Source organism: Elephantulus edwardii, unplaced genomic scaffold, assembly GCF_000299155.1.
Source record: "Elephantulus edwardii isolate Elephantulus edwardi_28Jun2011 unplaced genomic scaffold, EleEdw1.0 scaffold00079, whole genome shotgun sequence".
NCBI lineage: Eukaryota > Metazoa > Chordata > Mammalia > Macroscelidea > Macroscelididae > Elephantulus > Elephantulus edwardii.
Window position 1 is genome coordinate 7,071,762 of NW_006399829.1, and position 26,892 is coordinate 7,098,653.

Below are 26,892 nucleotides of genomic sequence, written 5' to 3' on the forward strand. Positions count from 1 at the left end.
CTTCTTTGGGATGGGAACAAATATAGACCTCTTCCAGTTAGTTGGCCAAGTGGTTGTTCTCCAGATTTCTTGGCACAACTTGGTGGGCATATCCATGGCAGCATCTGTTAGCTGAAACATACCAATTGGTATACCATCTATTCCAGGGGCCTTATTTTTTGCTATTTCCTTCAAAGCAGCTTGAACTTCTGCCTCCATTATCATAGGCTCTGGCTCAAATGCTATTCCATTAAATTCTTCTGTATCTGCCAATTCCCTTCGATACAATGAGTCCATATATTCTTTCCATCTTCTTTTGATACCTCTTGGATCATTTAACATTCTGCCTAAAGCATCTTTGATTGTAGCAACTCGAGGTTTGAATTTGTTCTTCAGTTCCTTGAGCTTAAGAAATACTGAACGAGTTTGGCCCCTTTGATTTTCCGACTCTAGCTCCTCGCACATTTCATTGTAGTATTTTGCTTTGTTATTCCGTGCTGCCTTTTGGAATCTTCTGTTCAGCTCTTTGGTCTTGGATTCTTCCTTGTGCTTTGGCTTCTCTATGTTCCAGTGCAATCTTCAGAGTATCTTCTGACATCCATTTTGGTCTTTTCTTCCTCTTCTGTCTTTGTAATGACCGCCTGCACTCTTTCTGGATGATACATTTAACATCCTCCCACAACTCATCTGGTCTTCGCTCATTAGTGTTTAAGGCCTCAAATATTTAAAAAAAAAAAAGAGCTCAGTTTTCTTTAAGAATGATTCTTTACTCTGGATGCACATTTACATTAGTAAGAACTGCTTTTAAATAAATACTGAGCTGTCCAAAGCTTAATGAAATTAGAATATGATGGATGGTATGGTACTCTGGACAGATTGAGTTGTTGAAAAGTATTAGTTTTTCCAGCTTGGAGACAAAACGATTGTTTTAGAGAAACTGAAAATGTACAATACAGACTGAATAATTAGAATAACTTATTTGAGGAAGGTGCTTTAGAACTTTAGTCAGAAAACTACTCAGAAATAAAAGACCATGGAAAGTTTGTGAATATTATTTCTGTATTTTGGATTAATAACAAGTTATAAATAATTTTTTTAAAAGGTACTCTGGTGGCCTAGGGGATAAAGAGTTGCAATGCCAACCCAAAGGTGGGTGGTTCAAATCCACTAGCTACTCTGAGGGAGTAAATAGACAATCTCCTCTATGAAGTTAAGAACCTCTGAAGACCCTCTAGAGGATCAGTTCTAATGGCACATAACAAGAACATTTTTACAAATTATATTTTAATTTATCTAAAATTTGTAGTTCTTAAAATATTTAAGTTTGTGTTGGAAAAGAAAACTGGACTTACCTTTTAAAGCCAAGAATTTAAAACATGCATTAAAGCAATAACTTCACATTTGTTACCTTATCTGTTATTTACATAAAGTGAAATATATATAGCTCTTCAGTGGAATCTTCTGCTTTTGCTCTCAAGACACATTCAAAAAACAGCATCACTGGAGGTGATTTACTGCTAATGATGGGTGCCCCATCTCAGCAGACACAGAACCCTGATCTGTTACTCACCTTTCTCACAGGTGAGTGAGTCTGGAATGAGTGGTGACCAGGAATCCTCACTGCACGTGTACTTTGATGGCCCAGAAATGACGGAGCCTTTGGGGCAGGACAATGTAATGGAATCACCAATATTATATACACTCTCAAAGGGTGAGATTGTGAGGACTTCCTGCAGAACTGGTTTGAGGCATCCTATTCCTGCAGGAGGAGAAACATTTCACATGTGGAACACTGGTGTAGAGGATGGGAGAAAATACTAGTAGGTTTCATATAACCAAAGAGCTGATTGTAGTGTCTGCTTCTAATTGGAAAACCTGAAGTTTGGATATTTATCGGTGGTGCGAATTATAAACTGCTTGGCAACTAGCCAAAAGCCTGGTGGTTTGAACATATTCAGAGATGCTTTGAATCCCTGGCTTGGCTACTTGTTTCCAAAGGCCCACGGCCCTGTACCCCCTCAGGAGCAATTCTTGAGGTTACCATGAGTTGCAACTGATTCTATGAGACATAACAATCACAACGAGGATCCCGCGACTCTCCTCAGGGGTTTCCCCATTAGGGGTTGTCTTTAGTTCCATTATCTGAGGGTCTCTTTCTAAGGAAAACTCAAAACAAAAGCAGCTTCTCTTTACACAACTGAGGGTTTTTTGTTTTTTTTTTAAGGAAATGAACGTTTTCCCTCTTTGCACTAATGGGTTTCCTCAAAAACAAGTCACTGCATTTTGGGTGATGGACAGAATTAAATTAGTCTAATTGGCTTGGGTCACAACTCTGCTTCACAGTACCCATAATAACTTTGGGAACCCTTAATTGAGCTTCTTTAAATTGCGTTCTTTATTTATTGTAACATGGGTATGTGTAAAACCTGCAGACTCATGTAACAATAACATGAGCCCAAGATCCTCCTGAGAGAAGAGTTCACTTTTAATCAGAAAAAATATGCTCCTTGGAGAAGTGCTTTGGAGAAAGTTGGATTTAATGAAAAAGTCCTCTTACTGATCCATATAGAGTCTAAGTTTCATCTTCTTGGGATTCATCAATTTGTATCAATTTGTGCAGCAGGCAAAGCAGATGTCTGTGGTTATATGTGGTTTGCACACTTCCTGGATTTCTTTTTAAGAGCATACTTCACAGGCTTATGAGTATGAGGCTAAAAGACAGGGACAGGAGAACTGAAATATGAAGATATTTTGAAATCTAATTTTAGCAAAGGAGTCCTATTTTCTGCTTCACTAAATCTTTCACCAGAGTTACTGAGGGAAAAATATTGTAAAATGTACTGATCTAAGGGGAACGAGTGTGCTGTTTATATTGGGCACATCCATTCTTTGGAGTAGTCAGGCCAAATGTAGCCCAGGCTCTCACGTTTGCACTGCACGTCTTCTTGCCTCCAGGTCTGGTCTGGTAAGCATCTGAAGTACTGGTATCCAACAGTTTCGAATCCAGTAAAGCAGAAGATTTCTACTTCTTCCCCAACTTTGTACACTTTCTTTTCATTCTAGAATTTAAACAGAAACCAGAAAACTATTAATGCTGTGAATGGAGAACTTAAAACACTTCATGCTCATTGTGGGTTTCCCCCATGTCTTCCCTCCTGATGGCCACAGAGTGCTGTCAAATTTGAATTCTAATATATTCCTCACACTCTCTTTTGGGATCACTACTTCAAGCCGTGATGCCAGAGAAGAGTCTTGAACATACCATGGACCACCAAGAGAGCAAATAAGTCTGTCTTGGGAATGATGAAACCAAGTTGCTCCTTGCAGGCAAGGATTTTGAAGCTCCATCCCACGTACTTTGGGCACGTGGCCAGGAGGAACCAGTCCTTGAAGAAGAATATCATAGTTGAAAGGGTGGAGGGTACAGTGCAGGAGAGGAGACCCCGGATGAGATGGATTGACATATCAACTGGTATAATGGGGGTAGGTGTGTCAGAAACAGTGAGACTGGCTCAGAATAGGGCAGGGATCAGAGTTATTATACACTGGGTTGCTATGAGTTGCAGGTAATAACTCAATGGCACATAACAACAACAGCTACAACTGGTAAGGAGCTGTGCTGCAATTCTGAGGGCACACGGTTTGAACCCACCAAGTGCCCCATGGGAGAAAGATGAACAATTGGCACAGTCTGATTTACTGCCTCAGAAACCCCACTACAGGGTCAGCTGTGAGTTGGTTCTGACTCGATGGTACATACAACAAAAATAACTGTCTTTGTTCAGGCTATTTATTATCTCTTACCAGGAAAACTTTCAACCTGATCTATCTTATTAATCTTACATTTCTCATCCATCCTCCTTTACTGCTGCTCTAAATTGATGAAATAATTTTACTTTAAGTTTAGCATTCTACCTGCTTTGAATTGAATTATGTGATACCAAAAGATAGGCCTCGGTTCTAAACTCTGTACCCTGTGAATGTGAACCTGTTTGGAAATAAACTATTTGAAAATGTAATTATAGAAAATTTGTGTAAATTTATCCCAGAATAGCTAGACTGCACTCTTACATTGTTGTTGCTGCTGTTGTTGATGTTGAGTACCACAGAGTTGGAACCGACCCATAGCTGCCTCTCAAGTAGGTTTACAGAGGCAGTTAATCACATGGCAGGAGATTACCCATCTTTTCCCCGTGGAGCAGCTGGTGGCCTTGGATTGTAGCACAGCCTCTTGCCACTGGACCACCAGAACTCCCTAAAGAAATCTGTAACTTCCTGTAATCAATTAGTTGTGGCCTCCATTGCACTCGGACTAGCCAGTCTTACATTAGTGGTGTCGTAATTACTAAAGAGAACTGATACATACAGAAAGAGAGATGAGGGTGGTCTGAAGATGCATCCACAAGTCAAGGAATGCCAAAGATTTCTGACTAACACTGAAAGTGAAGAGATGGGTGTGAAACAGACTCTTTCTCTGAAACCTCAGAAGACATCAACATGTGGACTCAAAAGTATAAGGCAAAATGGTCCTGTCCTGTTGAACTACTGAATTGTGGTATTATGTTACTGGAATTGCAGTAAATGAATACATCACTGAATATAGCATGATCTTGCCCTGTATATCTCAACTTTTATTTCATGAACATGGAAACTATGTATCTAGTAAGTGGTATCTATTAATGGACTAAGTGACATATTTTACATGCATAGGAAGCCTTGTGGCCTAGTGGTAAGAAGTTGCACCACCAGTCCAAAGGTAGGCAGTTCTAATGCACAAGTTGAGCCCAGGGAGAAAGGTGGACAATCTTCTTCCATGTGACTTAAGCCTTTAAAAATCCACTGAAGGGGCAACGGTGAGTCATTTTGGATTCAATGGCACAAACATCAAAACCAATATGTACAGAAAATACACAGAGTTGCTATCATGATTGTTTAATCCATTAAAATGTTATTTATTAGAAATCTATTGAAGGTTAGGTATTATCTCAGTTAATGGCTAAAGTAAAGCTACTGTCATTTTGAGGCTTATAAAAATGCAGTGTAAGGCAAATATTACTTATTGTTGCTGCTATTAGGTACCATAAAGTTGATTACAATTGATAGTAACCTTATAAATGACAGATCTGAACCTTGGCCTATCCTGTGCCTTCCTCATGATATCCACCATTCTCAAGTTCATTGTTACAGTCACTATGTCAGTCTATCTTGATGAGGGTCTTCCTCTCTTCCACGGACCCTCTAGCCTTCTCAGCATGTTGTGTTTCTCCGATGAATCTTACATAGGTTAGAACATTCTAGTCTGTTTTCCTCTCTAAATTTCCCTTCACCATTTCCTCCAGTAAAACATTTGTTCTGTTACACTGGCAGATTATAATTAATGTGATAAACCAGAAAATACAAAAATTGTTTAGTGGAAAATGAATTTTATCTGTAACTTTCATCCAAATCACAATAAGCAACAAAATAAAAGAACATATGCTGTACACACACACACACAAAAAAAAAAAAATAAACCCACAAGCTATTTTTTATCATGTTGTTCTCTTTCATGTTTCTATGCCTTTATCTGATCTTCCTTCTACCCTTATTATCTTTTCTTTTCCAGGCCTGACAAAATTATTCCATTGTGAAAACCACCATGACATTCTAACTTAATGAGGTAAATGACATTTAACTTTGGTAATAACTTGTGCAAAGCTTTGTCAAAATTTAATTATTTTTATTTTATATTGGTTGTACACAAAATTCATATAGATTGTGTTTAGTTTCTAAAGATTGTGTTTTGTTTATATGCATTGTTTTTCACACATTCTTCTATTCACTTTGTGTTTCATACAATCATTTTATACATTGTAATTTATAAAATTAATCATCAATGATCCATGACCCCCATTACCCAAACTTTTCAGGTCCCCACTTTCATAAAGGAAGGCATTCGATGGCCAACAGACATGTGAAGAAATGATCAAAATCATTGGCAATAAGAGAGATACAAGAGTGCAACGAGATACCATCTCACCCCAGTAGCAGTGGCAAAGTACAACAGCACAACAGATAACGAATGTTGGAGAAGGTATGGAGAAATTGAAACTCCCACACATTTTTGTTATGGTTGTAAAATGGTAAGACTACTCTGATAGTTTTGAGAAATGTCCTCAAAAAGCTAAACACAGAAATTCCATATGACTCAGCTATATACCACTACTAGGAATATACCCATGTAAAATAGAGCTGAGATATAAACAGAGATTTGTATACCAATGTTCACAGCAGCATTATTCACAATAGCAAGAACCTGGAAACAGAGCAAATGGTCATCAACAAATGACTAGACTGAGAAACTGTGGTACATTCACTTGGTGGAATTCTATGTAGCACTTAGGAACAATGATTTTGCAAAATGCTATAAAGTATGGGAGAGGCTAGAGAACATTATGCTTGGTGAACTAACTCAGACGCATAAAAACGAAGACTGTATAGGACCATTACTGTAAAGTCAGAAGGATAACCAGTGAAATCTTTATGGACAAATAAAGAGGGAAGGGAAGGAGGCAGGGAGGGGGCTGAGGGTGGAGAGGTGGAAAACCATGGGGTAAAAGAGTTCAGTGGGTGTAAGGAGGAGTTAGGAAAAAAGTATGCGAATGAAGCATAATAAAAAAACCCTTTCAAACAGAGAAAGTAATGCAATGCTCTTTTCCCTTACTGAGAAGAAAAGAATAGAAATAACTGACTAGAAAGCTCTTTCCTTGGTATTGAAGTAGAGCATTTTGGAGCAGGTGTCAGCTCAGCCATCAATTTCTTTTTACTAACTAATCACATGATTCAACTTTTCCTCTCGACTATTCATAATTTCTTGAATGATTCAAGATTATCCTGTCTAATAGCCTAGCAGTAAGAAACTGAACTACAATCCCAAAGGCACGTGGTTCAAATATATCAGCTGCTCCTGGGAGGAGGATAGACAACCTCCTCGTCTGACTGACTGCCTCTGAAAACCCAGTGCAGTCAGATATAAGTCAGTTCTGACTTGACAGTGCACAACAAGAAAAACCATATTGGTTATTATTGGCTTTGTATCAAAGGGGAAATGGAATGATGAATAATATTTATGAGTGATATGCTTTACCAAAAGTCTGATTTTTTTTTCCCTTGCACTCTTCATGAAATTAAGAGTTACCTTAACCTTCCATTTCCATTTCTCTTAGGATTAGCTAAGAGTATGCAATCTGATAGTCTGAACAAAAAAATATAGCAATTTACTTAAGTGCATTTCCCAATAGGGTTGGAATTTGTGTCTTAATAAATTAAAAAAAAAATCCCCCACAGTCGACACTCTTGGGACCAGTAGCCAGGAAATTAAAAGGCGTATTGCCATTGGAAAGTCTGCTGTTAGGGGCCTCTCCAAAATTAAAAAAAAAATCCCCCACAGTCGACACTCTTGGGACCAGTAGCCAGGAAATTAAAAGGCGTATTGCCATTGGAAAGTCTGCTGTTAGGGGCCTCTCCAAAGTACTGAAGAGCAATGGTGTCTCTCTGGAGATACAGGCCATGGTCTTTGCAATCACTTGTTATGCATCAGAGAGTTGGACAATGACCAAGGAGGGAAGGAGAATTGATGCCTTTGAGCTGTGGTGCTGGAGAAGAGTATTGAGAGTACTATGGACTGCTAGGAAAACAAACAGATTCATCCTGGAGAGGGTTAAACTGGGTGGCTCCTTGGAGGCAAGGATTCTAAGGCTCCGTCTAACATACTTTGGACATGTTGTAAGGCGGGACTTGGAGAGGGACATCATGCTTGGGAGGGTGGAGGGACAGCGCAGGAGGGGAAGGCCCTCTATGAGGTGGATTGATTCAGTGACTGGGGTAATCGGGATGGGAGTGTCGGAGACAGTGTGACTGGCACAGGACAAAGCAGAGTTTAGGGCTGTTGTGCATAGTGTAGCTATGAGTTGCAAGCGACTTGACAGCACATAATAACAACAACAACAAATTATCAAACGATGACTCTAGCCTGGAATTAGACCTACTTGCTTTGTTTGATTTCATATGAAAACATTTTATAACTATGAATTCTAGATGGTTTTTGTTGTTGTTGTCAGGTGCCATGAGGTTTGTGCCGATGCATGTACAGTCCATGTACAGCAGACTGAAACATTGTGCAGTCCTGCACTATCTTCAGTCTTTGTGATGTTTGAACCCATTTTTGCAGCCATTAAACCAGACTCTGTCATTGAGGGCCTTTATCTTTGTTGCTGACCCTCTGTTTTAGGAAGCAAGATAGAGCCTCCTTCTGTTGTTGTTTGTTATCAAGTAGAAACTGACCCATCACTGACCCTTCAAAGGGTTTTCAGAGGCCATTGATTACATGGGAGGAGCTTGCCCATCTTTCTCCTGTGGAGCAGGTGGTAGCTTCAAACTGTGTTCCGTTGGGTTCCAACACAACTCCTTACCACAAGGCCACGAGAACCTCCTTATAATATATCCAAAATAGTCTTATCAAACTTACTTCTAATGACTGTTCTGTCTATAGTTCTTCCAGGATACATTTCTTGGTTCTCTTGCCAGTCAATGGCTTATTCAAGATTGATACATACTAACATTATAACTAAAATTCTGCATATAGTTTGGAAAGATCATCTGGGAGGTTGGGCTGTATGAGGAGGAATGTGGCATCAGGATTGGAGGAAGACTCATCAGCAACCTGTGTTATGCAAATGATAAAACTCTACTTGCTGGAATTGAGGAGGACCTGAAGAGTTTGCTGAGGAAGATCAAGGAAAGCAGCCTTCAATATGAATTGAAGCTCAACATAAACAAAACTAAGATTCTCATCACTGATTAGAAGCATTATGATAGATGGTGAAGAGATTGAGATTAACAGCTTTAGTTTGCTTAGCTCCACAATCAACACTCTTGGTTGGTACTAGCAGCCAAAACATCAAGAGATGAATTGCATTGGGTGAGTCGGCTGTTAGGGACCTCACATAAGTACTAAAGAGCAATGATATCAGTCTGGAGAGTAAGGTGTGCCTGATCCAGGCATCTTTGCAAGTACTTGCTATGTGTCAGAGAGCTGGACAATGACTAGGGATGATAGAAAGAGAATAGATGCCTTTGATCTGTGGTGCTGGAGAAGAGTGCTGAATATATTATGGACTGCTAAGAGAACAAACAGGTTCGTCCTAGAGAGGCAAGGATTCTGAGGCTTCGTCTGATATACTTTGGGCATGTTGCAAGGAGGGTCAAGACTCTACAAGTCTTGGAGAGGAAAATCATGTTGGTAGGGTGGAGGAAGAGAGAAAGAGAGAAAGACCTTAGATGAGATGGGTTGATTCAGTGACTGTGGTAATGAGGGTAGGTGTTTCAGAGACAGTAAAGCTGGCACAGGATTGAGCAGGTTTCAGGGTTATTGTGCATAGGGTCTCTGAGTTGCAAGTGACTTGACAGCACATAACAACATAATAATAAAAAACGATAATCCTTCCTCAGTCTTGGTTATGTATTGCATATATATTGTAAGAGGTGACTGAAAATAGCATTGCTTGGGCCAGACACATTTTTGCCTGAAAGTGATTTTTGCTTTTTAACACTAAAGAAATGTTTTGCAGCCAATTTGTCCAATACATGGTTTAATTTCTTGACTGTTGCTTCCATGTTATAAGTAAAATGAAATCCTTCCCAAATTCAGTATTTTCCTTATTTTTCATGATGCTGCATTTTGGCTCTGTTGTGAGGATTCTTGCTTTCTTTATTTTGAAATATCATCCATAGAAAACTAGTCTCTGATCTTCACCAGTAAACGCTTCAAGTTCTCTTTGTTTTCAGCAAACATGAGTGTGACATCTGCATATGACAGGTTGTTAATGAGTCTTTCTTCAATTCCAATGCTTCAGTGGTTTCTTATTTACATAGTTGATCTTCTTGGATGATTTCTCAGCGTATACATGGGACAATTGTGTGAAAGGATTTAAATCTAATACAAATGATCCCTGCTATTAAAACTTGCAGTATCTCCTGCTTTTGTTCAAATGATTGTTCTGCATGAGCACAAGTGAGTACTCTGGAATTTCCATTCTTTTCAATGTTATGTGTAATTTGTCATGATCTCAAAAGCTGAACGTCTTTGCCCAATCAATAAAACACAAGTAAACATCTTTTTGGTATTCTCTGGTTGCAGTTAATATCCATGTGATGTTTGTCTCCACATCCTTTTCTGAGATTAATTCTAGTCTGAATTTCTGGTAGTTCCCTGGTAATGGACTACCACAACTGTTTTATAATTATTTTCTACAAAATGTTATTTGTATATGATATCAATGATACTATTGAATACTTTTTACATTCTGTTGGATCACCTTTTTTTGGAATGTGCACAAATGGACTTCTTTCAGTTGATTGGCCAGGTTGCTATCTTTCATATTTCTTGGAATAGAACAAGAAGTCCTTCCAACATTGCAATAATTTGGTAAAAATGTTTGGTATTTCATAAATTCCTAGAACTTCATTTTTGCCAATGTCTTTAATCCACTTTGAAGTTCTTCCTTGATTCTTGGTCATGTTACCGCTGATTCTTGATCACGTTGTATCCTAAAATGTTTAAGGATTGACCAATTCTTTTGGATACGGTAACTGTGTATTCCTTCCATCTTACCTTTATGTTTCTTATGCTTTTATTTTGCTCATACAGTCCCTCAGCTGGGAGCTCTTCTGCTGTAGTCTTCAGGAAGTTGTGCTCCTATCCACCTGCACCTCTTTGGGAGAAAGATAATCGTCTCCTCCAGTGTGATTTACAGCCCAAGAAAACCATCTGGAGGGTCAGCTATGAGTTAGTTCAAATTGTATACATCTTGTTATTTCCTGTGTAAATTAATATCTATTTACACACTCCTTCAATGTTTTTATGTGCTATTGAGTTGACTGTGATTCATAGTGATCCTATGCACAATAGCTCTGATTCCTGCCCTATCCTAAGCCAGTCTCACTCTCTCTGATAAACCCACCCAAATTACTCCAGTTATTGTGCAAATTCGTCTCATCCAGGGTTGTCTTCTCCTGCACTGTCCCTCCAACCTTCCAAGAACAATGTTCATCTCCAAGGACTGGTCCCTTCTGGTAACATGCTCAACATATGTCAGATGGAGTTTCAAAATCCTTGTCTCCAAAGAGTGACAGTTTCACCCTCTTTAGAACAGGCCTGTTTGTTCCCTTAGCAGTCTGTGGACTATTAAAGACTCTTTTCTAGCATCAGAACTCCAAGGCAATGGCTTTTCTTTTGTTAGCCTGAGTCATTGTCGCTCTCTGCTACATAGCAAGTGGCTGCAAAGACCATGGCCTGGATCAGGTACACTTTAGTCTCTAAACTGGCATCGATGGTCTTAAGCACTCTGGAGAGGTGTCTGACAGTAGGTTTTCCAAGTGCAATTGCCTTTTGATTTCCTGACTGCTGGTGCCAAGAGTATTGATTGCAGACCTGAGCAAGCTGAAATTGTTAACAATCTCAATCTCTTCTTCATCTACTTTGTTGCTGTGTATTCGCTAATGGTAAGAATCTTTTGTTTTCTTGATGTTGAACTTCAATACTCCTTCAATATTATTACTCAAATCTTTAATTTTTTTTCTTCACTTCTTTCAGCTTATAAAGCGCTGAGTGTGTTCTTACCTTTTGGTTTTCTTTCTTTTTTTTAATTATTAAATTTTATTAGTTTTAATGAACATTTACAGGGATTTTGGGTTTTCATTCATTCATTGTTGCACTATTTTCTCCACCCTCCTCCCCAGTTTGTTCTTCTTCCCCGCCATCTGAATGTCTGTTTTAATTGTCCAATTGCCACAGTGCTTGTCAAAGTCAGTTCTGATTAATCTCCTTTGTCGGTGTGTCCTTTGCCATTCCCTATCACTCCTCCCTGAGAGAGACTTCACCCTGATTCATAAGGAAAAGGGGATGGCGTATTCTCTTAGCTACTTCCTGCTGAAAAGGGACGCTGTGGGTTTCAGGGTGAAGGTCTTCTCTCACTACTCTAAAGGGCCCCTTTGGCAGTAGGAAACACATAGACTATTATGGAGATTGATTTTGGGATTTAGATGCACTCTTATTGATTGTGCTTGGCCGTACATGTTCATATCCTTGAAGATGTATCATGGGGGTGTTGCAACCTAGAAGACACAAATTTGACTAACAAGTTATAAGTACATGAGTCAAAAATTATGGAAAAGTTGGTTGTCTAATCTCATTGTTGCTGTTGTTAAGTGTCATCAAGTCATAAATGACTCATAGCAAACCCTGTGAATGAAAGACTTGAAAACTTGTATAACTTTTATCGTTTCTCTATTTCTGAAGTGGATGCCACTCCTGCTTCCAAGCCTGTTTTAATCTGGGAGCTCCACCAAACTTTCCACCATGGGTAACCATTATCACATTTGACACATCAGTGTCACAATGTTTAGCATCACAGCAACCATGCACAGCAATTTAATTATAACACTTCATTTTGTTTTCTCAAACTACCTTTTGAAATCAGAATGTCACTGGAGAAGGAAAAGTTCATATTCTTCTGTTCATCGGTGAGGTGGCACAGTGGTAATTGTGCTCCAGTTCCAAAGGCAGGTGGTTTGAAGCCACTAGGTGCTCAGCAGGAAGATGCGATTTACTGCCTCTAAAAGCCCACTGGAGGGTCAGCTATGGGTGGATTCCAACAACACACAATAACAATAATTAAGTGAATGACACCTTTGGGGTTGCAGTGCAGCTTCTTGCCACTAGGCCATCAGAGCTCCAATAAAATAATAATTACCCTTTGAAATATTTTCTTTAACTCTGTTACTTCATTTCTTCTACTTTCTTTACTCTTCACTCAAGCAAGTACAAATTCACAGGATGAATTAAAGTTATAGTACTTTTGAATAAAGATGAGATGTTTAAAATGGAGCATAATAAAAACTGAGTAAGTTTGTTCATGAAATGAAACATACAATTTTATAAAAAGAGTCAAAAGAATAATGAACCACTGTCTCAATCTTTATTGTTGTTGTTTTGGGTCCTTGAATCAGAACTGACCCATAGTCCTGATTTAGAGAGGGCAAAGGTGAATCATCACAAGACACAGCCTACATAGATAATTAGCTCCAGGGCTTCAAAGGCAGGGATATCTGGATTCACCTTTGTCCTCTCTAAACCAGGTAATGCCCATCCTCCCAGAATTCCACTGGGCTCAGCAGACAGTCAGAGAAACAGAGAACAAAACTTGTATACCAGATCTAGAGGAGACCTCACTCTTTGCTGGGAAGTTATCCTACTGTGAGAGCAGAATGCTATAATTAGAAGAGCAGAGGCATTAAGTCACAAGAAGTCAGTCCTGGAGCAGAAGCTTAGAGGCACGAACTTTTGCTCAGCGCTGTCTGAGACAGAAATGCTTCCCTAAAACTGGTACTTGGAATTTGGACTTGGAGCCTCTTAAACTCAAGAGAGAGTGGCAGCAGCATAAGAGACCAGTAATAGCATGAGGTGTTAGGCATCACAGAGACAATCTGAAAGCTAAGCCATCATATCAAGGATTGGATGTGAGGAGGAAGGTGTTGAACAGAGTAGATAGGAGTGGAAAGGAATGCCAGTAGACCAGGGGGGGATGGGTCAAGATACACGTGCCTAGGAAGGGCTGGCGATGCTGAATCTATTGGTTACTTTTATAATGGGGAATTATCTTTCATTTGCTCCTCTCTGTTAAGTGTTTGTCTGTAAGATACTGTTCTAAAGCTGAGTATTCAAATTAAGACCGATTAAGAAGGATTGTCTATCTACTTCAAAATAACAGGTCTTTGAAAACTCTATAGTACAATAGAACACACTTAGACTAGACTAGCAGATATGAAAACTGAGGCTGAGCCTTCAAATATGGAAACATAAAGGAGGAGAAACATCTGTAAACAGACACTGGTGATTGGAACGTGAAATGTGAGAAGCATGAAAGTAGGAAAATTGGACATTGTTAAGGAAGAAATGGAACCCAACTATTGACATAGTGGGTATTGGTAAAATGAGATGGGTTGGTGTGGGGCATTTTGAGTCAGACAATCATATGATCTGCTACACCAGAGATGAAAAACAGAGTCACTTTCATAGTTAAAAAAGTAATTTCTAGATCCATCTTGAAATAGGAAGTTATTAGAAATCCATAACTCTAATAAATATTAGTAGTAATAAAAATAAATAGTAACATTAATAATAAATAGAAAACCACTAACTTTCACTAAAGGAAAATCCATACATTTTAAGTTCTACTTTTTGAACACTAACTGGCTAGAAGGAGGCCCTGCTGGCCTAGCAATTTTGCTGCCAACAAAGAGGCAAGCATTTCAAATACATCACAGCAGAAGAAAGAGGGACAATTTTCTCCTGTGCGACTTATAGCCTTTGAAAATTCACTGGAGGGTCAGCTGTGAGCTGGTTCAATAAATAAGAACAACAATAGACTTAAAGGAGGCCTTGGTATAAATACGACTGTGTTCAACTGCAAACTGAAAGGTTAGTCGTTCGAATCCATAAACGTGATCCTATAACCATTACAATGTAAAAAAACCCTTTAGGCCAATTCTATTCTGCCATATCTGTCCTGTTGTTGTTGTTGTTGCTGCTAAGTGTCATTGAATCACTTGTGAATCATAATGATCCTTTGTACAACAGCTCTGTATCCTTCTCTATCCTGTGCCAATCTCATCATCTCCAATACACCCACCTCATTACCCTAGTCACTATGTCAGTGAGTAAAATCATCTTGATGGCACTTGACAGAAATAACAACACAACCTCAAGTAAAGTTCAGGACACTGACCCGGATAAATCCATTTTCTGGAGGAACAGGCTGAGGACACCCTGAGTCTGATTCTATCTCAGGAAGATCTACTTCTTTAATTTCTTCACCATCACTGATACAGGGCTGCCCACTGAAAAGGAAAACAGAAATGTGTGTGTGGAGAGAGAAATAGATTGATGTGTAAGTATAAAATTATTTGTAAATATATACACAATCTAAACTTATAGGATATAAAATACAAATTATATACATAAATTAAAAGACTAATTGCATTAGTTAAATCTGCCTTTAGGGGACCTTTCCAGAGTACTGATGAAGCAACGATGTCAGTCTAGAGACTAAGGTGTGCCTGATCCAGGCCATGGACTTCACAATTACTTGGTATGCATCAGAGCATTGGACAATGACTAAGAATGACAGAAGAAGAATCAATGCCTTCACATTGTGATGCTGAAGAAGATTCTTGAACATATCACAGACCACCAAGAAAACAAATAGGTCTGTTTTTGAGAGGGTGAAACCAAGTTCCTCCTTGGAGGCTAGGATTTTGAAGTTCTATCTCACATACATTGGGTACATAGCCAGTTGGAGAAGAACATCATGCTTGAAAGGTTGGAGGAACAAAGCAGAAGAAGACTCCATTTGAGGTGGATTGATACAGTAACTAGGAAAATGGGGTAGTGTCAGAGTTTGTGAGACTGGCTGAGGACAGGGCAGCCTTCAGAGTTGTTGCACGTAGGGTCGCTATGAGTAGCAGGTGACTGGCTGACACATAACAACAACATATACATAAAGAATATAAAATCTTCTACATAAGTTTTAATGGTTTAGTGGTAAGGAGTTGTACTGCCAAACCAAAGGGAGGTGGTTCAAATTGACCAGCAGCAACTCCACTAGTGGCTCCATGGGAAAATGTGGGTAGTCTTTCCGTCTGATTGACTGCCTCTGAAAACTTGCTGGAGGGTCAGCTATGAGTTGAGTCCAACTCAATGGTACACACAACAACAATAATAATATAAATAAGTAGAATGGCTTGTTTTATATATGGAGAAATATACATATAAGTAGGTAAACCTATGTGTGTGTATTTATTGTTGTTGATTGCCATTGAGTCGAGCACGACTCATAGTGACCCTATGAATAAAAGACCTGAAGCCTTTCTATAACTATCGTCGTTTCTCAAAGTTCGTGTGTTTAAATAGAAATCATCATATAAAGAGAATGAAATAGGCGCGGATCCAGTTCCCTGTGAACATGCTGTGTTGGAATAGGCAGAATTCCATCATTCCTTTCTTAGTAATAATAACTCCATGTAGGAGTTGGGTGGATGATATGTTCATTCCCCTTTGCCATTCTTACTCGTTTTCAAATATTGAGAATGTACAGTCCTCCTCTTGCTGCTGCTGCCCCTCACAGGGCTTCCCTCCATTTTGGGGGGCAGGGTTATTGCATTCTCTGCTTCTTGATCTCTTATAAGTCGCATCACACCTGCTCCAAGAAGACCAGCAACCCCAGTTCCCATTTACTGCATCTGCAACAGAGAAAGATCAATGCATTGTGCATCTGAGACGGTTTGGGCTTTAGAACTGGAGCAAACGGGTTCCCTTGCTTGTCAGCTGCGTGACCTCCCTTGCGCAATAACAGAAAGTCATTGTGGAAAATTGCCAGCACTGTTCTTGTTTTCCCATTCTTATTTTCAAAAGGCTAGACAAAATAGCAATAGTGAAGAACTATTTTCAACCACCAGCAAACATATATAAACCACATAATCCACTGCTGTAGAAGTCATTTCTACTCGTGATGAGCCTTGATTATGCTTCTGAGGCTTGTAAGTGTGTTTCATTTTTAAACTTTAAAAAAAATGTTAATTTGAGAATTAAATGTGCAACAATGAATGAATAAATGAATTAATACAATTTTTAATAACTGTCTCAAAAATATTATTTGAATGAAAGTGTACAAAATATATTGATATTTCATTCAATCATTCATATGTACTTTGTTTTATAAGATTGATTTCAATATCCACATTATAATCACACTTATCCACCTTCTCCTTGTTGTTCTAATGCAAAAAGCAGGCAGTTAGAATACATCATTGTTTCAAGGAAGAAAGAAGAGTAATTTGGAGCCTGCAGCTGCTGAAAACTGCCTGGAGGGTTAGCTATGCATCTGACTGGGGGCCAATGAGGTTTGCAAATTGGTGCTTTTATCCTACCCCTTCCTGGGCCTTGTCTTTAGGAAAATGCTGCTCTTTTGTCCCTAAATGGTTGATTATTCTAAGGAGTATTTGTCACCTTATAGATCTGTCTATTGTTTGGTTGAAAGTTGAGCCATAAGGCTTAATTTTGCTCTACACTTGAAGTATGAGAACAGCAATGGTCATGGGGGTGCCATGAGTATTGGAACAGTAAGCCTGAGTAGCTTTTTAAGTAATTTTAAATTCACTAACAGCTCTCTGAAGAAAGATGGGCAGTATCCTCTTGCTATGATTTATACTATCAGAAACCCAGTGGAGGGAGGCTATGAGTTGGAACTGACTCTACATGCAGTGAATATGAGTTCTTACTTAAGTTTATTTCATTTCTTCTATACCTAACAAGGGCATTCTGGTGGCCTAAAGGTAGGGCTTTGTGCTGCCAATCCACATGTTGGTGTTTGAATTAATCTGCTCTGCACAGCTGTTGGAACTAACTTGTAGTTGACCCTGTAGTAGGTTTCCAAGGTTATAATTTGAACAGCTGGTGAATTAGAACTGCCAGAGAGAGAGAGAGAGAGATCAGTCTTCAAAGTAGCAATGTAACTCCATGTGGACTATGCCACCAAGCTTCTTTTATATCTGTATCTCTCTATCTCTATCTCTGGTGGCATAGTGGTAAGGAGCTGCACTGCCAACACAAAGGCACTTAGTTCAAATCCACCAGCTGTCCTTCAGGAGAAAGATCACCTCTCCTGTGATGTACAGCCTCTGAAAACCAGCTGCAAGGACAGCTATGGGTTGGATCTTACTATACAGCACATAGTTTTATATCTATATCCATATCTATATATCTACAACTATTTCTATATATTTATATTATTTGATAAGATGTATGGTTCAGGCCATGGTCTTTCTGATCACTTGCTGTGCATTTGAGAGCTGGACAATGAATAAGAATGACAGAAGAATTGATGTCTTGGAGCTGCGGTGTTGGAGAAGAGTGCTGAAAATCCCATGGACAGCCAATGGGATTTGAGAAAATGCAGCCAGAGTGCTCTTTGGAGGCAAGAATGATAAGATTTCACCTTACATACTTTGGGCATGTTTCTAGAAGAGGCTATTCCATGGAAAGGAACATGATGCTCAGAAAGGCAGAGGGCCGGCAAAGGAGAGAAAGACCTTCAACTAGGTGGATTGATGTAGGGACTACAGAAATGGGCTATAGTGTGTCAAGACATATGGGGATAGCACGGGATAAACTAGGGTTCAGATCTGTTGTTCATAGGGTTGTTTGGGGTCATACTGGACAAGCAGCACTTAACAAAAACAGCAACGTAACTATATTTCCACAGCTGAGACTTAGACTAGCACTGTTTCGTTTTGTGTCTTTTTAACAGTGATTTGTGAGTTTAGACATGGTGGTGGTTGTTGTTGTTAGGTGCCGTCAGTCAAGTATGACTAATAGTGACCCTATGAACAAAAGATCTGAATCCTGGTCCACCCTGTGCCATCCTCAAAATTCCGGACACACGAGAGACCATTGCAGCAGTCACTGTCAATCCACCTTGTTGATGGTCTTGTCTTCTTCTCTTTCACTGACCCTCCACCCTTCCCAACATCATGTCACTCTCCAAGGAATAACCCCTCCTAGCAACATGTCCAAAGTATGTAAGGTGAAGCCTCAGCATTTTTGCTTCTACAGAGCACTCTAGCTGCACCCTCTCCAATACATATTTATTCATTCTCTTGGCCGTCCATGGAATGTTTAGTGTTCTTCTTCAACACCACAGCTCAAAGGCGTCTATTATTTTTCTGTCATTCTTATTTATTATCCATCTCTCAGATGCATAGCAAGTAAACGGAAAGACTAAAGCCTGAACCAGATACAACTTAGTTTTCAAACTGACATAATTTCTCCTTAATAATTTGGAGAAATCCCTATTTGAAGATTTTCCCAGTGCAATGCTTATTTCCTGACTGCTGGTACCAAGGGTGTTAATTGTAGATACAAGGAAGATGAAGCTGTTGACAGTTTCAGTGTCCTCTCCATCCATCATGATCCTGCCTATTGGTCCAGTGGTAAGAATCTTTATTTTCTTGATATTGAGATGCAACCTATACCAAAGCCATGGTAGATGCTTCTAACAAAATAATTAGTTGTCCAACCTAGAACAATTGTTGACAGGGTAAATGTGGGTTTCTAATATAGAGTTCCTAGTACTTACTGAACTGAACATCTGGAGCCCGCTGCTCACAGTTGTCACCGTAGGTTCCACTCTGGCACACACAGAGACATTCGGTCCCTGAGAGTGTGGGTCGGCCATTGTTAGGACACGGAGCACACTTGCAAGGGTCAAACTTGGCTGCATACTCTTGAAAAGCTTTCCTGAGATTGTTGCGCCTTGTCACTGCACACGGGATGTTTCTTACCAAATCCGTGATGGGAGCAAGCTGAAAATAAGCAATAAAGAGAAGGAACAGTCACATTCACACTGGTGATATATAGCCCTTGAGACCTGATTCTCATAGAATGAAAGAGGCAAAGTGTAGCCAATTCTCTATTTCTAGGGAATTAGTGAAGGATGAAGTATACTTGTCTTTTGAACCCTTTCCTGGCTAGATTGGTTGTGAGAGGTATCTTCAGGTGGCTCGGTGATTAAATTGCTTGGCTGAGGACCTCAAGGTTGGTGGTTCAAATCTACCAGCCACTCTTCTGGATAAACATGAGGTAGCCTAGTCCTTTAAAGACTTATAACTTAGAAAACCCTATGTGGCTGTCCTACTCTGTTCTGTTTGTTTGTGATGAGTTAGAAATGATGCCATAGCAGTGACTTTGTTTTGAGTTTGCTGTTCCTAAGTTGTCCCTGGGTGGTGAAAATGGTTTGCTCTTGGATAATGAGAGAAAGGTTGACTGTTTGAGCCCCCTCACATAAAATGTGGGGAAAGCCCTGGTGATGTGCTTCTATTTCTAAGTGAAAGACCTACCTGGTGCTTAGTTCTGCTCTGTAATATAGGAGTCACTATAATCTCGAATTCTCTTGACCACAAAGGGTTGGTTTGGATTTTTTTTTTTAATTCCTAAAGCTAGGTAATTATGATGTATCTAGATCGCCTACCTACTCTGGACTCCTACCATGCAGTCATATAGGAAGCATATCCGATAAGCTGTCACTTTCTTGAACTTACATTATGCAGTCATTAAGCTTTAAAAGCTTCCATTAAAGGAATGAGATAGGCAACCAAGCATTATGTTTAATTCAAGTGGAAAATCTTTGGGGGAGTGAGGAAGAAAACTTTTCCATGTTTTGTGCACTTTTCAGGAAGCTCTGATAGTATAATCTACAAGGAAGTGTGTTTTGGTAACTCTCTGGTGATTCAAATCCACCAGTGGCTCTTCTGGCAAAAGAAAAGCCATCTGTTTCTGTGAGATTTATAGTATTGACACATTGAAGGGTCATCTAGAAGTTGATTCCAACTTGATGCCAGTAACTATGATTAGCAAGAGTGTTGTTTTCAGAGACAGTGTTGATATTTGAAAGAGATGTAATGGCATGATTTGTAGAGAGTTCTATTGCTAACTCAAGGCAGTTTGAAATCACCAGGAGAACTGTAAAACTTTTCCTAGTATTCAATTTATAGCCTTAAATTATGTATACTGCATTGAAACAGATGAAAGAGATAACTGTTTAAAAGGGATGTATAATTAGGAATTATTGTCATGACATGAGTCCAGAACGAAGGCTGCCTAATGGACTGGACTTGGGGGAGGGATTATATAACAATGAAAAAGTTTTTCTTTTGCTTTTCAAAGAGAAGAAGAACCAGGGAGGCATGGGCAGGGAGAAAACGGCAACAATGAATGAATGGAAGTCCAAGAATATCTGTATATTTTCATTAAAATTAATAATAATAGTAATAATAATAACAATAACTTATTTTTTTAAAAAAACAAGAACACACTAGAATCATATCTAACTTGGTAGTAATGAGAGAGGGGATGGGAGGCGAGGAGAGGTGAGGAGAGGAAAATGGAGGGGAGAGGAGGAGAGTGAAGGGGAAAGAAGGGAAGCGGAGGGGAAGTGTAGGGGAGGGGAGAGGAGAAGAGGGGTGGGGAGGGCAGAGAAGAGACGAGATTGGGACTGGCTCATGATGAAGCCTGATGGGAAAATGTGGACGGGGAAATAGGACTTGAATTTGCCACTAGGATGAATGGAAGAGCTACAGTAACAGAAAAATGGAGCTAACTAACAATCAAGGCTCATTTTACCAACATTTTAAATTATCCAAAGTGATGATTTAGCCTTATGCATGATTCTCAAGTAACCCCCTGGCAGACTGGATCTTATTATCTTCCTAGTTGTAGGCCTAAATGTACCTAGAAATGCACAGAAATTATTCCACTCTCACAGTGACAGAGTTCTCCTTTCTTCACTTAAATGAACATAACAGGCTCTTTAGAAGCCAATTTTTGTTTGTTTTTTTGGTTTTTTTAGTGAAAATCTGTAACTATATTTTGTTAAGGTAGTTGCTCTCTTTTCAAAATATAGAACCTCACACACTGAAAAGTAAAATTTATGAACCTGGTAATTCTAATTTTATTCTGTCATTGCATTAATGAATAATTCACAGACTAATGCTAATTAGTTTAATTGCTAATTTGTTCATAAGGCATAATTTTAAATTTTTATAGTCATTTGCATACAAAATTTGTATACATTGTGTTTCACACTTTTCTTCCTTCACATTGTGTTTCATACAATCATTCTTGCACATTGTGTTTTATAAACTTAATCCCCATTAAACTTTGCCCACAATTACCCTGTCTTTTCAGGTCCCAACTACATCTTTCCCATTTTCTTTACCCTGTCCCTCAACCCACAAAATTGTGTGATACTATGATTAACCAACCCCTCATCATCACCCATCTCACCTCATCCCTTTTCCCCCTACACATTTTACTAGTTATCCTTCTATTTTTACAATGGTTTTAGGCATTATTTGTCCTTAATAGACCAAGTTAGTTAACTCAACATAATGCTCTCTAGTCCCTCCTAAGTTATTTATATAGTAGTTTTCAAAATCATTACTCCTGAGTGCTGTGTAGTATCCCATCACGTGAATGTATCACAATTTCTGAATCCATTTGTTTTTTGTTGGACATTTGGGCTGTTTCAATATTCTCAAGATTGTGACTAATGTCACTGTGAACATTAGTGTGCAAATGTCTGTTGGTGTCTCAGTTCTAATTTCCACAGGTATATTCCTAGCAGTGGATTGGCTGGGTCATTTCTCTCACAGAGATATAAATAAAGATTTTGGGGTGCTCATCCAAAACAGAGACAAGAAAAGCACAGAAATTAGATTTACTGTGTACATGAGGAGGTGAAGAATACTATTCAAGGCAAGTCTGAGTACTTTCACCCACTCAGTTCTCTTCCTTGGCAGTTCACGCATGTTAGGAATTCTAAATGCTGTGCTCTAGAATGTTTGTCTCAGTAGGTAAAGTCACGACAGTGCAAAACAGCACAGGAAGAAGAAAAAAAGGTGCATTGTGCATACATAGCAAACACAGACATTCCCTTTATCATTTGACAGGAAAATGGATTTTATGCAGTACAATTTGGGCTGCTGGAGAACTACTTCAACTTTTACCCATAAAACAGTTTAATTCTTACCTTAAAGTCAATCACAACAGGGTTTTCCTTCACGGATTCTAACCACTCAGAAAAGACCTTCTCCTCTGGCCCAGAGCTCCCTTTCTCCCATGCCAAAGCTGCTGCGTATTTACTCCGCCCTCCTCGAACCAAGGATATGGATTTCTCTGCTCCCTGCAGAAACGAACCTGCAAGGCATTTAGAGAAAATTATCTATGTAGTTTTATTGCAAATTCATACTTCTCAGAAAGGCCAATTTGCACCAGGGAATCAGTAATGTAGCCCTAAGTGAAAAGCAAGCAAACACTTCTCATTTCTTTAGGGAACTTAATAATAGAGATGATAAGAGCCCACTAAAAGCTGTGGTTTAGTTAGCAACTTGTATATGCCAGGGATTTTACACAGTCTATTATGAAATTTTCACAATAGCTATGAAAAGTCAGTATTAGTATAAAAGTGAACACTGAGGCTAGAATAATTCGACCTGGTTGTTAAGGCTGGACTGGAAAGCAGAAGCAATCCAAGGCTTGAAAACAGTGATCCCTACTCTTTGATGAGGAAATAGTCTTTTGGTGTGCATTTGCTTTATTAGGGTCACCAAATTACTATAAACTAGCACTCATGGTTAAGTGGTAAGGAGTTCCACTGCTAATCCAAAGGCAGGTGGTTCGAATCCGTCAGTTGATCTGCAGGGAAAAAAGATAGGCAGTTTCCTCTCATGTAATTAATAGCCCCTGAAAAACATTGCAGGTCAGCTTTGAGCCTGTTCCCATTCAAGGACATGTAATAACACAACAATGTGGACTTTATTATTCAATTGGTTGCAATGTCGTTGTTGTTATGTGCCATTGAACAGACTATGACTCACTTATACCCAGCAAAAGCTCTGGACCTTGAGATATTCTGCGCCAAATTCACTATCTCAGATGCTTTTGACTGCATTGCTACAGTGACTGTGTCAACCCATTTTGTCTTCCTTTCCTGTACTGACCCCCCACCTTTCCAAGCATGATGCCCTTTTCCCACAACTGGCCTCTCTTGATGACATGTCCAAAGTATGTGAGATGGAATTTCATCATCTCTGCCTCCACAAAGCACCCTGGTTTCACTTTCTTCAAAGTAGACTTGTTTGTTCTCTTAGCAGTCCATGGGATATTTAATATTCTTCCCCAGCACCAAAACTGAAAGGCATTGATTCTTCTGTCATTCTTAGGTATTGTCTAGCTTTCACATGCATAGCAAGCAATTGAAAAAACAAACAAACATGGCTTTGATCAGGCACACGTTACTCTTGGTTGTTGTTGATTGCCTTAAAGTTGAGCATGACTCATAGTGACCCTATGAACAAAAGGCTTGAGGCCCCTCTACAAATATTGACATTTATCAACGTTCATAGGGGTTCTGGATGCATGCTATTTAGGAAGTGGATGCCACTCCCGGGCACCAGACACACGGTGTAGGCGCCCCTTATTTCTGTGGAAAAGTCCTTGAAAGCGTATTTCCCCAGAGCAGCTCATTTTTAAATTTTCTGTTAGTGCCAAGGGTGCTGATCGTAGATCCAAGTAAGATGAAATTGTTGACGACTACAATCTTTCCTCTCATCTATCATGATATTGTCTATTAGCCTGATGGTGAGGATTTTTATTTTCTTAATGCTAAGGTGCAATCCACGTTGAAGGCTGTAGCTGTTGATCCTCTGCAGCAAGTGCTTTTAAGTCTTCCTCACTTTTTAAAGCCAAGTTGTTCAATCTGCATAATGCAGGTTGTTGATGAATCCTTCTATGAATCTGATGCCATACTGTTCCTTATAAAGTCTAGCTTTTCAAATGATCTAACAAATATATAGATTTGTTAAACGACTTTGTTGGATGACTCGGGGGAAGTGGATATAGGAAGAACTGAGAACTTGGGAATACTTAGAGCCACGAAGCTAGAGTCTAACGTGCCTGCGTGCACATTTTGGGAGCTATGTTGACTGTATTTTGTTATGAATATGAATTATTATAACCTTTTAACTCCTCTCCCTAAAAAAAAGTGTAGAGAAATAATATATCTTTGACACACTCCTTTTTCCATTTTGAACCACACAATACTCCCTTGCTTTGTTTGCACGATGACTTCATGATGTCGGTATAGGTTTTGAATGAGCACAATTAAGTGTTCTGGGATTCCCATTCTTCTCAACGTTAGCCATTAGCATTAATTTGTTGTGACCCATACAGTCAAATGCCTTTGCATAGCCAATAAAACACAAATAGATATCCTCTGCCATCAGCAATGGTGTTCCTGTTGGCATTGCCTCTTCTAAATCTGACTTGTATTCCTGGCAGTTCTCTGTTGATGTACTGTTATAACCATTTTTGGAGAATTTTCAGCAAGATCACATGCTTTCATGTGATATTAATGATGTTGTTTTTGCTCAGTGCCATCAAGTCAAGCACAAATCATAGTGACCCTATGAACAAAAGATCTGAACCCTGTTCTATTCTGCACCAGCCTCACACTACCTGACACACAAGAGCCCATTGCAGAAGTCACCATATTAATCCCCTATATCAATCCACCAATCCAGGATCTTCCTCTCCTTTGCTGACCCTCCATCCTTCTAAACATCATGTCCTTTTCCTAGCAACATGTCCAAAATATGTGAGACAAAGCCTCTTCATTCTTGCCTCCAGAGTGTTCTGGTGGCACCCTCTCCAAGACATATCTGTTAGTTCTCTTGGCTGTCCTTGGGACGTTCAGTGCTCTTCTCCAACATCACAGTTCAAAGGCATTGATTCTTTTTCTAACATCATTATTCATTGCCCAGCTCTCAGATGCATATCTGGTAATTGGAAAGACTACTGTTTGAATCAGACACACCTGAGTCCTCAAATTGACATAATTACTCCTCAACAAGTTGGAAGGGCCCCAAACTGCAGATTTTTCCAGTGCAATGCTTCTCCTTATTTCCTGACTACTGGTACCAAAGGTGTTAATTGTAGATCCAAGTATGATGAAGCTGTTGACAGTTTCAATCTCCTCTTCATCCAGCATTACATTGTCTATCAGTCCAGTGGTAAGAATATTTGTTTTCCTGACATTGAGATACAATCCATACTGAAGACTGCATTCCTTAATCTTCTGCAACAAGTGGTTCAAGTTCTCTTCACTTTCAGCAAGCAAGATTGTGTCATCTGCATGATGCAGGTTATTGATGAGTCTCTCTCCAATCCTGATGCCACACTCCTCCTCAGAGGGTCCAGCTTCTCAGATAATTTGTTCAGATTAAATAGGTATGGAGACAGACTAAAACCATGACATATTCCCTTCCCAATTCCAAACCATGTAGTGCTACCCTACTCTGTTCACACAACAGCCTCCTGATCCAGGTATAGGTTCTGCATGAACACAATCAGCTGCTCTGGGATTTTCATTCTTCTCATTGTCAGCCACAACTTGTCATGATCCACACAGTCAAATGCATTTGCAGGGTCAGCACAAATAGATGTTCTTCTGGTATTCTTTACTTTCAGCCAGGAACTATCTGACATTAGCAATGATATCCCTAGTGTCACGACCTCTTCTATATTCTTCTTGAGCTACTGGCAGTTCCTTATCTATGTGTTGTTTTTAAATGATCTTCAGCAGTGTTTTGCTTGCATGTGATATTAATGATATCATTTGTAGTTTCCATATTCAATTGGTTCACCTTTCTTGGAAATGGGAACAAATATGGACCTCTTCCAAACCATTGACCAAACAGCCATCCCCTAAATTTCTGGGCATAGACAGGTGAGTGCATTCTAGGCTACGCCTGTTAGTTAAAACAAGTCAATTGGTATCTCATTGATTCCTAGGGCCTTATTTTTTGCCAGTGCCTTCAATGCTGTTTCTACTTCCTCCTGCATTACCATGAGCACCTTTTCATATGGTACTTTCTGAAATTTTTCAATTCAATCAATTCTTTCTGGAACAGTGACTCTGTGTATTCCCTCCATCTTCTTTTGATGTTTTCTGAGTCATTCAATATATTGCCCATAGAAGCTTTCAATATTGCGACACGAGGCTTAAATTTGTTTTTAAGTTCTTTCAGCTTGAGAAATGCAGAATGAGTTCTCTTTTTATTCTCCAATTCCAGCTCTCTGCATGTTCCATTATAATACCTTGCTTTATCCTCCTGAGTTGCCTTTTGAAACCATTTGTTCAACTCTTTCACTTTGACCTCTTTTCCTTCAGTTTTGGCTTCTTGACTCTCCAGTACAATAAT

General features: G+C 39.3%; 1 protein-coding gene across 1 annotated transcript in view; it reads right to left on the minus strand.

Moving 5' to 3' along the window:
* The window catches only part of C6 (complement component 6), a 178,257-nt gene that overhangs the window by 49,800 nt on the left and 101,565 nt on the right, over positions 1–26,892 (minus strand). The window contains exons 9-14 of the mRNA XM_006889585.1: positions 22,662–22,828; positions 19,212–19,437; positions 16,146–16,317; positions 14,805–14,916; positions 2,906–3,038; positions 1,550–1,738 (exon numbers count right to left, since the gene is read on the minus strand). Of these exons, the coding sequence (XP_006889647.1) occupies positions 1,550–1,738; positions 2,906–3,038; positions 14,805–14,916; positions 16,146–16,317; positions 19,212–19,437; positions 22,662–22,828 (999 nt within the window). The remainder of the gene's footprint in view (positions 1–1,549; positions 1,739–2,905; positions 3,039–14,804; positions 14,917–16,145; positions 16,318–19,211; positions 19,438–22,661; positions 22,829–26,892) is intronic.